This window comes from Stegostoma tigrinum, chromosome 31, assembly GCF_030684315.1.
Source record: "Stegostoma tigrinum isolate sSteTig4 chromosome 31, sSteTig4.hap1, whole genome shotgun sequence".
Classification (NCBI taxonomy): domain Eukaryota; kingdom Metazoa; phylum Chordata; class Chondrichthyes; order Orectolobiformes; family Stegostomatidae; genus Stegostoma; species Stegostoma tigrinum.
In genome coordinates, this window is record NC_081384.1 from 17421501 (window position 1) to 17440596 (window position 19096).

Genomic DNA, 19096 nt, shown 5'->3' on the forward strand with positions numbered 1-19096 from the left:
GATTGTGTTATTCGCAAACTTCCAAACCATGTTGGGCAGAAATCAATTTGCTGAACCTCTAGGTGCTAATGGTGTTGTCCATACAGAAGAAAATTTAATTGCTTCCCTAATTAGTTGCCCAATCTTAGCAATCTTATTTTGAGGTCTCAATATCCGTATAATTTAATGCACCTATTGCATCTGCATTAATAATATGGTAGGAAACATTGCATTTCATGTAACCTTCTGCTTATGCTTTCTGCCTTTTTTCCTGGGGTTCCCTTACTCCACTGTCCTGCACCACCTGAGTCTTACCTTGGCCTTTTTTTCACATACACTAACTGCTCTAACATCTTACAATGTCAGCTATGGCTTAAACACTGGGGTACATGCACTATACAACCACTGAAGTGGGGTAAGTATAGGTCGTCTGATGGAACACTCCACTGTGATGATGCTGTGGCTTTAAGAGGCTTGTTTTGTGCTAGTTTCTTTTCGACTGAGATTGGGAGACAGGCAGCGGGCAGTCTAAGAGAAGATAAACAACTTGTGAGGCCTTGGGCTTTTTAAAGTTTGGAATATTGAAGCAGCCAGCGTGGATATTATTAAGCTCTCACAGATCAAGGATTTTTAGTTAGCTTCCATCAGTTGCTGTTGGGGTTTTGCAAAAGTGGAAGCTATTTGTCCCCCTCTTGATTATGGCCAAAAGCTGAGGTTTCTTTCCTAGGCTGTTAGATTGCATGTGAGACAAAATCTGTTTTCTGAATTTGCCTTTTTGTCAAGGGTGAATTTATGGAATGTTGCTATATTGGAACAGTTGATTAGAGATAGTTACTGTATCTATTGTTATGTTAAGTTTTCCATTAGTTAAGTTAGCCCAAGTTCCTCTTTGTTTTGTTATATTTTAACAATAGTGTCTGAATAAATTATGTTTTACTTAACACTGAGTAGTTTGACCAATTGAATTGCATCTGGAACACAGCTCTTTAGGGCCTAGGCTATATTCTTGATACGGTCTGGTCTGGTTGATAACACCACTCAGACCACCGTAAGTCCCCCCAGAGAGTACGTCCCTCCAGCTCTATAATATTATGACACTATAACCAATTCCCTTTTATTTTAATTTTTACCTCTGTTTCACTAATACCACTTTCATTCTCAATGAATTATGTGTCAGTGTCTTATCATTCAAACTATGTTGTTTTTGTGCTCATCCAACACACAATAACCATTTTGTCAATGAGGTATACTTGTCTGAGACCCGTACTTCAGTGCATTTTCACCATGCATTCCATCATGTTTGTTACTTCAGATGTAGCAATCATTTTTAGAGTCTTTCATCGGTATCCCAAAATCATGCCATGCATTATTGACTTTCAGCCATTCTTTCAAAAGATCAGAAGTTGATGGAGGATGCTTGTGTATCCTTCTCACCTGGTCCCAATGTTCTGGGTGGTGGATAGATCAGGAAATTCCGCGCCCTTGAAAAGAACTCACCGCAAGGGCAGACACAACTCCAAGAGAAAACTTGATTATCTAATCTTATCAATGCTTTGATTTCATTGGATATATTCCATTTAAATGTGCCCAAGATGAATCTTTCCCATTTCCATTTGATGTTGCGTCACTTTTTCCCTGTCACTATTCTTTTATTCTAAATGTGACCCTCATTATTTATCATTATAAGTGATTCAGGAACTCTTATTGTCTGGAGTAAACAGTAAAAAGAAGCATATTTTGCGATAGTTTTAAAAGAGACAAACATTATTACTGTGTGATTTCAAGCATTACCAAATTTTGCTTGATGTTCTTTCTAAAATCTAACTCACTAGATTATACTGGATTTTCCTTCTTTCAAAGTTATTTCAAGTTCAATATTGAAAGCAACAGGTTTCTTTTGTTTACAGCAGTGTTGTTGGGCTGACAAATTTCATTCGTGGTCAATTAATTTCTTCACAAACAATTTATCCCATTTTATTCTGATACAAATTAAATCCACTTGGACTATTTCCATTGGTTCTTGTTCTAAATTAAAATGTGAAGATTTACATTAACTTGCCCTTTGAATTTCAACTGAATTTCCCAATTGTGAGCTTGAACTAGCAACTTGTAGCAAGCAATTTTATGAATCCCAATTCTAGAAATAATTACATCCAGGCTTCTTGGCTTTTAACAATGTACTTACATTGAAGATTCAAGTAAATATAGTCACTTCAGAGTTCTCCTGTTTCCAAAGACAAAGTCTTCACAAGACTTCCAGCTCCCTTGCTGTGTTCTTGAAACCTGTTCAAAAACAAAACAAATGAAATCCACTGTGGCCCTGGAAGAAGCCCAATGGGTTAAAATTATCCACACAACACATTTCAACACACAGAAGGTATGTGAGAAGATTTAAACTGTCAGCAAGAAGAGCTAACTCTGCTGGTCTCAGAAAGACCAGGGCCCTAGACGCCAGGTGAAACCATGTTACACGTTCACCTACTCAGTTCAAAACAGTCAAAAAAAACTTTTGACAATCTCAAACAGGTACTTCAAAATCTCTGTCATCGTAAAGAAAACATTTTTTTCAGATCTTTCTTCTAAGACCACCTTCAAAAGAAACACAGCAAGTATACGGGCAAAGTATTTCTCATTCTAAATTCTGAGTTCAAATTGGATGTCTTCCAAAAAGGTTTAGTTATTTTTAAGAACCATTTTTTTCTCAGCATCTTCTTGACAGTAGCTTCTAACAAAAAGAAACACTTTTTAAGCTTTCCAATGAAATAGGATTTCAATGTTTTGATCAATGATGCTATAGGACTACTCCCTGTTTAAGCACTGATTTAGACTAATATATAAAATGTAACTTGCAAGGGAACTCTGAATACAAGCCAATTTTCACAGAAGGCCTCTTCAGCTTCACTGGGAGAAAGGTACTTATTGATCTCTTCCTTAATTGTGTGCCAGGGACATAGTCCTTTGCCCTCCCTTTCTAGCTCCTGAGTGAAACTACACACCGGCCGCGACTCATTACACAGAAGTAGACCAGTGCATGAAATGGTACCAACTTGAATCTCAAGGTTACTTGCCTTGTCTTCCAAGATAACAAACCCAGCTGCTGTCTGTTCACGGATTTCTGTCTGGCATGTTTTGATTTTTGCTATGTCAAGGGAGAAATCCGCCTTATCATCAGTCCCGGCACAAACATCCAGCCTGTACAGCTGTAATGGTGGAAGACTGCAGACAAATTCAGGAATTCAAAGCTGCTGGGAAGAAACCTTCTCTATCTGCTGTTATCTTCAGGGAAAACAAAAAGTATCCATCGATCCTGATTCAAGCAGAATGGGTACATCTGTTTGATAAAAATTCTATATATTGAATATATAAATTCTCTGAAAAGATGCAGATGGCTTACCGCTGATCTGAAGGCACTGGGTGAAGGCTCTTGGAGGTAATAACATCAACAGCCACACCCCATCCTCTTCCTGAACAGAGATGAGAGCCGTGTGTGTTATTATTCCATTCTCAACAAAGCAAAAGTCTACCTCCTCTGTTGGTTTTGACCTTCTGCAATTTCTTTGACATCGGTTTTCTCAGATTTCAGAAGCGGGAATTACCTTTCCAAATTTCCAATTTTCCCTATTTTATTCACAGCACCAGTTCACACCAGAAAACATTCAAGATGAGCAAATCATAACCAGAATTAAGGATTCACTCATATATCACAATGATATTTGGAAGTTCATTCCGGCCAGAAAATGAAATTCCAAGAGTAAGAATTCAATCACGAAGCCTTTGAAATTTACCAAGTATCTTTCCTTAAACAAATGCAACATACAGAGCACCCTGTTTTAGGGAAAAAGGAAATAAGTTATACCATTTAATTTCCTATCTTTAATTGGTATCATGTAACTACAACTAATTTCAAGAGGTACCTTTTCTTACCAAGTCCAAAAGAAACTAATTCCACAGAAACACTCCATAACAGGGTAATAAAATGTGAGGCTGGATGAACACAGCTGGCCCAGCAGCATCTCAGGAGCAGAAAAGCTGACGTTTCGGGCCTAGACCCTTCATCAGAGAGGTGCAGTGGGAGAGTGATTCCCTGAGGTTGGTCCGGAGGGAGGAGGGTAACTTCTTCAGGCTAGGCATCCCTGGAAGAGGCTTCGCAGTGAGGTTAAAATTGTATCAGTAATAATGGGAACTGCAGATGCTGGAGAATCCAAGATAATAAAATGTGAGGCTGGATGAACACAGCAGGCCCAGCAGCATCTCAGTAGCACAAAAACTGACGTTTCGGGCCTAGACCCTTCATCAGAGAGACTGAAACGTCAGCTTTTGTGCTCCTGAGATGCTGCTGGGTCTGCTGTGTTCATCCAGCCTCACATTTTATTATCTTGGATTCTCCAGCATCTGCAGTTCCCATTATCACTCCAGAACAGGGTTTTCTTTTACACAACACTGTTAGTTCCTTAAAGGGAAATCAACTTAAAACCTCCCCAGATCTCAAATCCAGGAAGAGAAACGTGAAAATGACACAAGACAGGATCTTGGCAGTCAACAAACGAAAACACAAATAAACACATCACAAAAAATTAACAGTTCAGAGACTATGGACACTGAATGAATTCACATCTAGACAGAAATGATTTATCGCCTCAGTCAAACACAAAAGCTGGTCTCTCCGCCCTCCTACAACTTTGAGAACATTTTCTTCCTTTAACCATAATGAGAGTGAGATGTCTAGATAGCTTTCCATCCAATGATTTATATTCCAGAACCAGCAGCTTGAGTACACCGGCACAACATTATGTTGGTGTTTTGATTTCCTATATGATTACCTTTTATTCAACTATCAGTCACATTAGCTCAGCTTTTTCTCATCAAGTCCTACCTGAGGATGGCCTGTCTCAAAAGTCCATCTTTCAAGGCTTGTAGCTGCTGTGCTAAGCTAATTTTCAACAGCCCAAAAGACCATGTGCCCTGTAGCTTCACACAACTAATTCACTGTCTAGCACCCTTTGACTCACTGGACCAATGGAATGGCTAAATGAATTCACTCAACACCTGGAGTATACCTGTAGTATCAAGGTGGGTCATCGTAGATATTTCTCTCTCTCTCTTGCTCTCTCTCTCTCTCTCTCTCTCTTTCTATCAGCTGAAGATGATATAGAGTGGCCTTTTATTGGATTCACTTTCCAGGTTTCACTCTGTTGTTATGCTGGACAGGGTCCAATGTGACCCCCCCATCCTCTGCCAGCACAGCCTTCTGCTGTTCTGCAGGCAGCTCAGGCAGTCGATGTACCATTCACCTCCTTTGAATCTTGCACCTCCTGAGGCAACATACAGAGGCTGGTCGGCAGCATCCACCCTTTTGGGCACCATACTTGCTTTGCTTTGGAAAACCTACTTCCCCCAGACAGTCCTTCTTGGCATGGAGTAGTCACGTGCGATTTTGCTCCAAATCCCCCCAGTCCAGCCAATCAGCTTGCTTGCTCACCGAACCCATCATTCACAGGACAAGTCTGGGATATGGAATGTTTCCCCAGCATAATATCCTCCTTCTTGAACATTTCCCTCAGACAATGCTCGTAGCACCCAAGTGTATTGTTAGGCTGAAAGTACCTAATCTGTTCTTTATCCTCTGATCAAACTGAATACAAGTAGGTACATGCGCTTCAAACCAAATGTATTAGCTGAAACTACTTATTATATATTAGAGACATATGTAAATCAGTAAGTGAATTTATTAGCTTAAACTAAATAATTCGCATCTAAATACAAACAAGTGAATCCCATCGGAAACTTTAGTGACAGTGGCACTCAGAGTTCTATCTCAGATTCCATGGCACTGGTTTCACGATCCCTAACCAGATGGTGAAAAGTCCAATGAGTGGGGCAAAGAGTAATATTAATATTACTCTGTATCTAAGATTACTTGCTGAATCACCATTTCATACTACTTTCAGTGCATTGCCAGACATTCAGTTGTGCTGAAAACAAGTTGAAAGAATTCCAGGTGGATCCATAAAAAAATGTTGCCCTTAGATAATCATGGTTAAGCAGTTACTTCCGGGCCAAAACAGGCATCAAACCAATTTTCATGTATTTTTCCACTTTGCTTCAATTGCTCGTTCTCATGAGCAATTAGCCCTTAATGATTAATCCTTAATGATCTGGTTTGAAGATATCATTTTTTAAGCCCAACACTACACTCTCCAATAAAAAAAAACTAACAACAGCTCAACATGATGTGGAAATGTCAACCAGCCGAAACATTGACTGTTATAGCCAAATAATTTAATCTGTTTAGGCACTCACCATGGGAAAAATATTCCTCAGGGAATGAACATCACCTTAGGAATGCATAACTCCTTACAAATTGATAATAAGAACTCACATGTGCATCAGAGAAATAACTGAACATTTTAGAGATAATGGATGAATTGCATACACAGAGACTGATGAAAGTGAGACTGACTATAATTAATACACTGTTCTGTTAATGAATTACAATTTTCTTTGCTTTGTGTAATACATGTGGTGAATGGGTAACATGTAACTGCAAATGGCTTTGGAGAAGTGCATTTGTGTGTGATGTGTTGAATGGCTTTTCATAGCAATATGACCTCCATCTCTGCTGTGTTGCTTCAACTTTTGTTTGAGGCTGCCATTAAATACATTGCATGAAGTGTAGCTGAAAATGATTGAATTCTATAATTTAATCTATTCATTGCTGTTAGCTCACATATTTTCTTTTTATCTCCTATTCTTTTATTTTCTGTTCTTGCACTGTGAATAGATCATTGCAACATTTTCTGTGATAGTTATTGATGGTGGGGATATGATCAAATTTGGTTTCTAAGATTTACAAATAAATATTTTACTTTAAGAAGGAGTTAATAGTCCACAGATTTGAATATATGTGAGAATTACATATGCTTAATGTAAATTATGAAGGCTTAGGAAAATGCTAAATGAGCAAACAGGAACAAGAAAAAGAACTAGCTCTGAATCTAATTTTATATTCTTTATCTCTCTTCTTCAGTCCAGGCAGACCCCAGAAGGAGAGTTCCTGCCCTTGGATCAGTGTGAGTTGGATGTGGGATTTGGAACTGGTGCGGACCAACTGTTTCTGGTGTCACCTCTGACTATCTGCCATGAAATAAATCCTAAAAGTCCTTTCTTTGACCTGTCTCAACGATCCCTGAGAAGTGACCAGTTTGAAATTGTGGTGATTCTGGAAGGAATTGTTGAGACTACCGGTGAGTCTGTTGTACGTCTGTGCAGCATTGAAATCTTTCATTTCTTCTTTACTTTTCAAAATAATGCAGACAGTTATTTTTTAACAAGCTCCTTAAACATTTAAAAGTTGATATTTGTCCCATTACGGGCTATTTCTCTCCCTTGCTCCCTTCTATTTTGGAAGCTGTTTAACTTTCCTCTATTGTGCTGTTTGATGGAGAAGATTTTGTAGTGCTTTTGCTACTGCAATATTTTGAAAGAAGTACACTAATAAGCTTGTTCTTTGCCACTCCTAACCTCTTGGAAGTGCCTAACTAAGTTTAGATTAACTAAGAATTTTTAAGATGAACAGGGGTTTTCTACTGCTCTGGTACAACTCAATGATGTAGCATAGAATTGTGTTAGTAAAGACTCCATCAGTTTGAGTTACCCAAAGCCTGGAGATGCTGATAAGTAATTGTATGATTAGTATATTTGTAGCAAATATTTTAACTTTCTTTTTTGGACTGGAATCTTCTGATAACATTTTAATAAATGCTCATAGAGCAATTGCTACTGTGTCAACGTTCAGGAATTCTAGACCTCAACTTGTTGTGGGATGGAGAAACAACACCACAAGGGAATCCAGTGACTCAAGGACATATCTCACCATTGTTTTCATTCTGACAATTTAATAAAAAAAAATTGACCTCTGTAATTCCTCTTTACTTGTAATGTCTTTATGGCAAACTGAATGCCCCTAGATATTTTCACAAGTTACACCAAAAATACTGTTAGAATTATTGTTTCAGACAGGGAGAAGAAAGAAATACTTACACTTATATAATGCCTATCTCAGGATGTCCCAAATAAATTTACAATCAATCTAAAAATATGTTTCAATATTGAAAAAATGGACTATGAAATTTTAACTTCCACCATTTTGATTGTTATAACCAAGACCTTTTAATAGACTTAAATCATCTCAGGAAAAGCACAAATACTGTCCTAAAATGGTGTTATGATCACCTGATCACAGATGAGGCAAGTACTGGGGACGAATGTGGAATAAATGTATCTGTCTGCACTGAAATTACAGGTTTATGTAAAGATGTCAAAACCGAGCCATTCAGTCAGCATCAAGACATTTATATCTCTTATTTTAGTTCATACTTCTATGGTATTTTAAAAACTGGGAGATAAATAGCTCCCTTGACACTGGAATCAGACTTTGAAGTAAATAAACAAATTTATATTTCATATTTCAGTAGTTGTTTTTGAGCAACAAAGCAGAGAGAAGGCACATAAATGTGTAACAAGATGAGATGCATGTCTATCTCTGTGTTTCTTTCAAGCTCTTCGAATACAACACCTCAATAAACAACAAATTGGGGAAACAATGATTCACTGAGAACTGAAAGATACCCACAACTTCTGCAACTCCTGAGGTCTAAATCAATAATTAAATACCTATGGTTTCAAGTTAAAATATTTTAAACCACTAAGGGGCATTTAAACTGCATAGCCAGTATTCTTCCTATCTGAACCAGACACACTCTCCTTTTTAACATATTAACTGAGTTTGTGTGTGTTTGATGCTGTGTCTTTTTTTTCTCTCCAGGCTAATGGGTAATAAAATTCCTCTTTCTTTCATTCAAGAAACCCACATAATTGATTCATTCATAATGAACTAGTTAACTACATGTTTGAATTGAAATGCGGTAGCTGATTGCTTAAAAGAAATAAAAATATTTGATGTAACCGACAGAGGGGTGTTAAATGAGTGGCGTTGAATTTCCTTGATTATAACCAGAATAATATTGTGCTAGTGTGTGTAGGATTGTATCAAGTTGGATTTTGTATTTTGTTGCTTAATTTTACAAGCAGTTTTCTGCTGCTTTCTATCGGAGTGTTTTGTCCTGCAGCCAATTTAAACTCTGCTGCTAATACTAGTATTACCAGGTCCTCTAGCCACAAAATGACTGTATGCATCTCACAGGAAGTATTCTAGTGAGATGTTCCTGAGAGCGAGGTTTTGATTAATAAAGAAATGAGGTTTTTCTGCCGAACAACAGGAGCTTTTCCTTTTTGCTCCTGTCTATCTATTTCACATGAATAAGCTCACGTAACAAAATCACAAACTTGAAGTAAAGTAATTCGCCACTGCTCTCCTCCATTTCATCAGTACAGTACTGGCTGTGATTACTGCTCACATTTACTGTAACTATTTTATTTTCTAATAAATAATTGCTACCCAGATTTGCATAAGAACAGACAACCCTCAATTTACAATTCATTGGTTGACATCGTCGCCCGGGCCTCATTTTAATTCCTGAAGTGGGTGGGTTTTCAATGGGTTGTCAGATCAGACCCTGGACTTTTACATTTCAGATCTCAGAAAACTAAAATAGGATAATAAAGTATGAAGCTGGATGAACACAGCAGGCCAAGCAGCATCTCAGGAGCACAAAAGCTGACGTTTCGGGCCTAGACCTCTCTGATGAAGGGTCTAGGCCCAAAACGTATGCTTTTGTGCTCCTGAGATGCTGCTTGGCCTGCTGTGTTCATCCAGCTTCACACTTTATTATCTTGGATTCTCCAACATCTGCAGTTCCCATTATCTCTGAAACTAAAATAGGAGCTCATTTAAGGAGCTAAACTGCCTACATATATAGAATATGTTAGGGACTGCGATCCTTCTTACCTAGAATGAATGTAAAAATGTCAAATGAGAGCCATGTAAAATACAGTACAAATAGAGCTTTGAAAAATAGAGCACACCGATTGCGTCTGTCTTTTATGTCACTCAAATATTTTGGAGAAGATTGCAATTCAAAGCAATGACATGAGTTCATGCTCAAGCAAGATAGCTTCTTCATTTATGAATTAATGTAAGATACCAATGGTCTTGCAAACTTGCAGAGAATGAACTGGGAAAAATTACACGTATCAAAGCCCTGTTGCAATTAATTTTTCTGACCTGGGATAGGCACAAAGCACTATTGCAAGTTCGCCTATAAGTTCACTATGTAACAGAGCCTGGTGAGTCGAGCAAGTGAGGGATGCAGGGAAAGAATGGGTGCAAGGTCTGGCCTATCAAACACACATCACCAATGGGCTGAAGAGAAAATTTGGGCCTCATGCTTTTCTGAGAAGTTTGCAGGACACAAGTTGAATACATTGAAATTGTACTTGTTCTTGTATCAACTTCTTTATATTTTAAATAAGTTTCCCTAGCCATGAAGTGGAGAAGACAGAGTATCTGGGAATTATTACAACACAGCAATGTCCTTCAGGCTTTCAGAAATTTTCATTTCAGTCCAGCAACATCTTATGAATTTAATTTGAGGCAGGGCTTTTCAATTTGAGTTGGGGCACCAACATTTGCTTTAAATGTGGGCCCCATCACTGCCCTGTGTTGGGAGTAAGCAATCTCATATTAATCCTTGATAATAGGAACTGCCGATGCTGGAGAATCCGAGATAACAAGATGTGGAGCTGGATGAACACAGCAAGCCAAGCAGCATTTTAGGAGCAGGAAAACTGATGTTTCGGGCCTAGACCCTTCATCAGAATCAGCTTTCCTGCTCTTAAGATGCTGCTTGGCCTGCTGTGTTCATCCAGCTGTACACCTTGTTATCTCACATTAATTCCTGCTGACTTTGGACAAAGAGTAACGTAGGGTAAGCTGCCAACCAATTAAAGGCAGATGAGAAGCTTGCTGGAGGGGCAATAGGAGGTCCCCTAGGACTGAAGGCACTGGAGCCAGCCATTGCAGCCAAGGGAGAAGGAGGTGCCTGACCCTAACTTGCTGCACTCTCAAACCAACTCAGCACTTTTAAAGTATTTGAAAAATATTTTAGGCACACATGATCAATCATCACTACAGAGGGAGACTTCTTTCACAGGGCAGTTTGTGGCTACAACTATGATCAGACAGGTTGGGAAGCAGACAGAGTGGCCTCAAAATCATCTTGCAACCTGGTTTCCTATACTGTTGCCGAGAGCACAAATTTAGACAGCTACTTTCCTTCCAACATCACAAGCACTTTGTGGGGAAGCAGGTTGATTCCATTTCACCTCTGATCATTGGCTGTTATTTGCCTTGTAAATTAGCAAGCTACCCACTGCTTGCTTTATTCTTGTTAGAAGTTCCTATGACACAGTGGTATTGTTCCTCTAGACCAGGAGGTATGAGTTCGGATCTCAACTGCTCTGGAAGCCATAGCATCTCTGGACAAATTGATTAGAAAATATCAGATTCATCCCTGATCTGGCCTTCCTGAAAAGAGCGCCAAAGCAGGAGCTTGGTGACAAAGTAGCTGGCAGCACTATGTTCCATCAGTTCCTGACCCCGTTGCTCTCTGAGAATACTCACATTATAAACCCAGCAGTGATATTGTTCTAATTTCCATAGTGATTCAAAGGGATTTTCTTTTTAGAATTAGTTTTATTATGATTGAGGTGGATACTGAGTGGTTACCTTTAGGGTTCGAGTCTTTGATGATCTCAAAATCAAACTATTTACCCTCAGCTGGAAGAAGCTGATTAGTCTGCTCTGCCCATTATCTGTGATCTACAGCTATAAATTTTCCTTCTGCCTTTCTCCCAATAAAAGGAGTAAAGTCTATTTGTTACATTTTATTAGCTAGTGGTTTTTAGGAGCTATTGCCTGCTTTATCATGTTGGCTGTATTTTCTAATTCCTATGATTGGGCCATAAAAGAAACATTTTTATGATCTGTTTTGTATTAGCTTTGTGAGTTTGACAGAGTTGGAAAATGGAAACCATTTCGCTATTTTCAATCAGTTTTCATGTCAAGTATTCTTGCCTTCTGTGTGGTACAACCACAAGTTTAGAAATGACACCATCTATCGTGTTGTGTCTCACAATCAGTATGCCAGTATACCTTTATGAGACATAGTTTAATTCCACACATGGTATACACAGTATAGTCATACCTTTAAGATACATGCCCATGACATAAGTGCTGTATCGTAGCAAGCGACCTGAGGGTATAAGGGTCTTATTCTCCATCTTAACTTGGAGCACTTGAAGTATTTCACTGTACTGGAAGTGTTTACACTAGTATTAAGCTTGCCTTTGCCATTGACTTTACTGGAGTATATAGATATAGGAAAGAACAACTGATTAACATAATCAGCATGACATTTACCTATGCAGAATGCCACAAGATATAGTCCTACTGGATGCTTGACTAAAAGACATCTCAGGTCCTTCTCTGGCCAATAAAAAAACAATGGTTGAACCCTCACACCCTCTACGGGAGGTTGGGGATGCGGAGGTCCTGGAGGAAATATTCAAATTGAAAGTAAGTGATCTTGTTCATTGTCTTTGGGAGTTTGGTTGCTACTTTGACCTTGACCCTGACCCCTGAGCAGGTCCCAATCAGTGCCATCCCTAACACTTTATATCTCTTGCTTCTCGACATTGGCCTCTGAAGTTACTCCCAGATCTGTGATGGAAAGAAATTGCAAGGGGTTAGTGCTCTGGATTTTGCTCCTCTGATGTAAAGGCCCTTGCAAAGTCTATATGGATTATCTTACTTTTACAAGACCCTACAGATGCTGACAATACAGGTTGGGGCTAGCTTATTCCTCAACTTTAATTGCTAGTGCCACAGGTCTTCTGATATTGCCTTGACAAAAAGTCTTCTAAAAATATAGCCATGTATTTTGCTATGGGTGAATCTTCACCTCGAAGAAGGCTATGAGTTCCAGCTTGATTTCTAGAAATGCACACAGTATGTAAAACTCCCATTGCAATGCTGGGTGCATTCCAGGGAAGTTGGAAATTCCATTGGGCAAAGATCTGGTGTCTGGAACCATCCAAAACTCCTCAACTCTGTTGAGTCAGAAACTTTGGATGATTCTGACTCACCTAGCCGAATAGTCAGCCAAAAAAGTGAGTGGAATAAATACAGTTGTATCTCTTGGCTAACGGTTAGACTAAACACCCCCCACACCACCACCACTCCCCCCATCCCACACACACAGCTGGGCTCATCACTGATTGCCCCACAATAACCCTTTGGACACATATACACAAACAGCACTAAACTTCGCACTGGATCCTGCTGAATTCCTGAACCAAATCCTGACTACCCCCCATCCCTCCTCAATCTTTCCCCGATATTCACAAATTCAACACCTCCTACTCTCCCCTACATCCAGTCTCTGACTCTCCCTCCCCCTCCTACCTTCCCTGTATTCTATACAGATACTCATCATAGCCACTGTCACACCCATACCTGACCCATCACATGCCCTCCTAGTAAATCATATTTAACCACCCCCCCATGTTATCTGCCACCAAATATGAATGGACTCAACTTCCACACTTCCTGTGACAGACCTCCTGACCAGACCCAATTCCCCTTTCCTCCAACTGGACCCACATGGACAGCCCCAACTACCCTCCTGACCTTATCCCTTGACTACCCTCACATCTCACTAAATAATCTTCCACCTTATCTCTTCCACCCAACAGCCACCTTACCCCCTCAGTCTCCTGGCATCCTTGTAACTCCCACCCACCTAACAACTGTACCCTCTACCCACCAAGGAATCCTGTTTCTTCACTCACCCCAGTCACTCCTCTCTCTCTCTCCTTCGTCCTCACTCACCTGAAACCCTAACACCCTCACTTTGGCTCCCACACCTTCACGTGCCTTTCATTCCTAACTTAACGGGATAGCTGTCAAAGTGACTTTAGGACCAATGAAGTTGTGATTCAGCAATTGCTGACAAAGAAGAGTATGATTTCAATGCCAATCCTCTTTGGGGTTTCCTGGTTTTGACATGCTGCTTCCACTGGGAAGATTTGTGCCTTGGAATTTTGCCCAGAACACTCCTCCTAAGGTGAATGCTCAACATTTTTTTCTGATCACGGTGGCAAGTAGGGATTCTGATTCCGATCAGAAGAGTCGAGCCATAATTTTAAGGCCTGTGCGGGTAGAAGCAACAGAAGCAAAGCAAGGGCATCCATGGGCTTAGATCTATGAATTAATCCATGATCTTCTGAGGCAAAGCTGTGACTGAGGGTGCTCAAACCGACATGTGACCCAGAATCAAAAAGAGTGACAAGAGATCTCACAGCCAGTTACGCACTGTGGCGATGAATCCTCCCCAGCCATTTAAAAAAAAATCAATGGACGTTCTGCAGAAAATTTAGAGAAACTACATAAAGAGAGGTATGTCACAACTATTTATGTTTTAAACTGAAGAGAAGTAAATAAATCTACAGGTTTGCATGATATAGAACAAAACATGAAAAGTGAAAGTAAGTATTGAAGATCCTTTCTACAATCTAGGGTTGAATCCCTCCTGTGCATTTTCTTTTCATGTTAGCGACTGGATCTAATCCTGTTAGAGAAAAAATAAGGGCATGTTCATAATTTATAGCATGGGCAAATCAGCCTACAGTTCAGGTGGTTAAAAAGACAGGCCGTTATTAATATTTAAGATTTGATGGTAAATTTATAAAATTGCATCATTGCCTTTCATTAATTATATTTTACCTTTACCATTCCTGTAATGTCAAGAATTAGCTGCATTTGTATGGTCATTGCTATCTGTTGATTGAAAGCATAAGTTCCCTATTTACAACATGATCATTATTAATTTCTCATGCCCTCTTTTGGCACAGTGGTAATGCACCATCCTCTGAGCTAAGTAGACCTGGGTTCAACTCTCACCCACTCCAGGGGTGTGCAAGAACATCTCTGAACAGGTTGAGTAGGAAAATAGCTTATTAATTTCTTGCCAATCATCCTCTTTGGTTCAGAAAATAAACAAATTAAAATGATACATTGCATTCTTGCATGCAATAACTTGTCGGAGGTGTTAAAATTTGCAAATTTGAAATACTGTGCCCTTTATTTTCCTTTTGGACTTTTATTCTCTCTTCATCTAATTATTCCTTCCCTTCCTATCCTCCTTATCCTTTGTTCATCTGCTTCTTTTTCAATCTTTGTACCTTATTGGTGAAAGACATAAACTGTTGATCCAACTGTTCCCTGAGATGATCCTGGATGCCAAAATGCCTTTGCTGCAATGTAATCAGTTCACATCTCCAGCGAATTACATCACAAAATAAAATGTTTAAGCTACAGGCTGCAGATGCAATTCCAACTAATGACGTGTACCATTTAGATGTCCATTCTGCTTTTCTAGAGTTGAAACTATATTCATAGGAAATATTCACTGTCAAACAATAGACAACCCTGAGAGTTCAGTCCTTTGCTGTTGGAAATGCTTTTCACAATGTGCTTTTCCAGCAAAGTACACCATTATTAAACTGTTAGTTGCAGCCTATTGATCAGAGTAATACATTTTGATTAGTTTATTGTCTGCTAAAAGTTTCATTGTTGTCTGAATAACGCAGAAGGAGGTCTAACAGTGCCCAGTGCAAAATGCTCTGCTCTATCCAGATTTGACCTTTCATGTCTGCACTAAATTGCTGCTGAATGACAAGTGCATTTGCTAACCTGGGCTCTCAATAAAACTTTGTCAACCACAACCTAAAGAATAGAATACAGAGAAAATTAAATCCCTTCATACCATAAAGAATAACAGACAATTGTCAAAGTGAACAAGGTTGATTAAAGCCAAGGGTCTATTGAAGTCAGTGAATGACCTGAGATTTGCTCTGAACAGCTACAAGGCCAATAGCATGATTGAATTATTAACATAGAGGAGGGCTTATGGTACAGTCCCTGCTTCTGAGCCAGAAGGTCGAGCTTCAAGCTCCTCTTAAGGACTTAATGACTCCGCAGTTTGGGTTCATAACATGGTCAAACACGTTGGACATCAATCACAAATGTTTCCAACGTCTGGCAATGGCAGGTGGGGAGATTCCTGATTAGCCCATTGATTGAAAAAAAAAACAGATTTACTATCATTAGCCACAACTCCAGCCTTCAGGCTACAACATGCATGCAAAAATGTAAGTTGCCAAAGCAATTCAAATTCATTGGTAGGCTAATGGGCTCAGTTGGCTGCACATCTGGTATGGATCATACTGGCACCAAGTGCACAGGTTTCCAGTTGGGAGGTATTCTGATCCACCTCCTTGACCTACCTGTGTTGGGGATTGTGCTGCTGCCCTTGGGCAAAGAACTCAAGCACAAAGTTGTGTTATATTTAAGTAAACGTTTGCACAGGAGTCAATCTCCAGCACATAAAATACAACAACACATGGAACGTGGAACAGTACAGGCCCATAGGCTCATGATGTTGTACTGATCTATTATCCTACTAAGATCAAACTACCCTGCATACCCAGCATTATACTATCACCCATGTGGCTATCCAAGAGTCCCTTAAAAGTCTCTAAAGTATCTGACTCCACTACACTGCTGGCAGTGCATTCCACACACCCACCACTCTCTGTGTAAAGAACCTACCTCTGACATCTCCCTTATACCTTCCTCCAATCACCCTAAAATTATGACCCCTTGTGATAGTCATTTCCGCCCCGAGACAAAGTCTCAGGCTATCCACTCTCTCTATGCCTCTCATCATCTTGTACACAAATCATAACCAAACAATCCATAAATATGTGAAAAAAGGCAAGGAGAAAAGAATTCAGGTTACCTTCTAATAATCACTTCTGGTGTAACATTGAAAAGGTCATTAAGAAAGTTAAATACAAAACAGGAAGTTGCTCATAGAGTCATACAGCATGGAAACCGACCATCTGATCCAACCAGCCTATGCCAAACATAATCCCTAACTAAAATAGTCCCATCTGCCTGCTCCTGGCTCATATCCCTCCAAATCTTTATTCTTGTGCCTTTCTAAAGGCCTTTTAAATGTTGTAATTATACCCAAATCCACCGCTCCCTCAGGAAGTTTATTCCACACGCGAACCACCTTGTGTGTAAAAAAATTTGCCTCCCATGTCTTTTTTAAATCTCCGTCCTCTCACCTTAAGAACGTGCCCCCTAGCCTTGAAATCCCCTACTCTAGGGAAAAGACAACTACCATTAACTCTATCTATACCTGGCATTATTTTATAAACATTGATCTGGTCACCATTCAACCTCCTACACTCCAGTGAAAAAAAGCCCCAGCCATCCAGCCTTTCTTTATAACTGAACCCTTCCATACCTGGCAACATTTTGATAAATCTCTTCTGAACCCTCTGTAGCTTGATAATATCCTTCTTATAATTGAGCAACGCGAACTGGACACAGTATTCTAGAAGAGGCCTATCCTAATTCCTGTACAACCTCTACATGCCTTCTCAACTGCTGCACCCAGAGGATTGAGCAATGAAGGCAAGTGTGGTAAATGCTTTTTTAACCACCCGATCTATATGCAAAGTTCAAAGAATCTAGAGAAAATTCCAGTAATAACAATAATTAACCCCTAATTGAGGTCAAGACCAATTTAAAGAATGGTCTTTAAAAGCCAGGTTAGCAGTTGAACATTGCGACCAAGATTTAGATCCAAGGCTATCCATGGCACGACTGAACTTCAGCTGATTGGGATTCTATGATTCTATGATAGCTATAATACTCAGGACTACCACTTCTACCATACGTGAAAGTTATTTGTAGTGAGACCCGCAAAGTCTGTTGCATTTTCACCAGACATTTGAAAAATGGAAGTTGTTACACAATCCTTTTTTTTATCTATTTGTGTTTTGCAACAATTTGTTAAGATTGTAACATTTATGCACAATGTGTTCCGGAGATTGAAACATTCCTTCCTGCCTTGGAACAAGAGCAGGGCTCGGAGAATTTTGATAGCTCATCCAATTGGTCAGTGCACAGCAGTTCAAGGGAAAGAGTCACTTTTAGGCAGTGAGCGAGCATCACATACTAGCTCAACATTTGGCAGAAATGGTCAAAGCAGAAGTTTGCCTTCTTCAGGCTGCTGGTCACTCAGATATTTAGAAAAGTCTCCAAAAGGCAGAGGTCCTCATGTTAGCAGACTGAAGGCAAGACAAGAAAAGAACTGAGAAGGTGGCTGTAGGTTGTTGGCTCTGTGTTAGAGATATTTAGGGCACTTAAGAAACTCCAGGAATGATTGTGGTACAGTACAGCTAACAGTAGGGGTTTGCTTGGTGTCGTTGAGAAATATTGTGACTAAGAGAAAGTCGAGGCAGTGCAAGCTTATTAAAGCTACCTATCCGCGAAAGTGCTGGAAATTGGGTCTGTGGCCAGGTGCTGGAGTACAGTCTTGAGAATCCAGTGAAATACAGTATCAGAGGAAGGGATTGAACCATAAGGCTGTGAACAGTCGTTGAGGAAGACTGTGAAGGGGTTGCATCTGAGGGAGTCCTAAGGGAAAAATGAACAATTGGAATCTCTTGTAAAATAGACTAAAATTTTAGTTACACTTGGGAGCTTATAGTGACACTGAACAAGTGAAGGTTCTTTTTGCCGGGGATTACAGAGAAATCTGTGGGATCAATTTGTTTGCCAACACATCGTTACCGCACGTTAATTCTGAATATTGGAATAAAAGTTGTGTATATAGTCAATTCTTTCACCTTTTCTACCCTGATGTTTTGTGTGCTCGTCCAATAAACAAACACAGAAGTTTGTGGCTTTAATGTCTTAGTGAGTAGCTGGGATCTCAAATGTCATCTACTCTAAACTGTCCCTATCCAGGTTACAGCATAATTTGACACAGTCTTGCCAGGGAGGGGAACAAAGTAAACAGCAACTCAACCTACTGATAAGAAAGCAGAATCTTAATTCTAAAAATGACGATGGGGAAATAATAATTTCTTCTGACCTGGAACCAGGATTTGCAAACAACTGCCAATCGATAAATTTTTCCTAGCAACAGCAATTAGTCAGTAATTAACTTGAGTATATGCCCGTATATAGTAATTAGTCTTTGTGATGCTAAAGTGACAAACCAAGTTCAACATGGCA

At 39.5% G+C, this 19096-nt stretch overlaps 1 protein-coding gene across 2 annotated transcripts in view; it reads left to right on the top strand.

The window, feature by feature from the left end:
• LOC125466113 (G protein-activated inward rectifier potassium channel 1-like) overlaps nt 1-19096 on the top strand; it is a 60038-nt gene that overhangs the window by 19254 nt on the left and 21688 nt on the right. For both annotated transcript variants that reach the window (XM_048560269.2, XM_048560271.1), the window contains exon 2: nt 7007-7223. In XM_048560269.2, coding sequence (XP_048416226.1) covers nt 7007-7223 — 217 coding nt within the window. The remainder of the gene's footprint in view (nt 1-7006; nt 7224-19096) is intronic.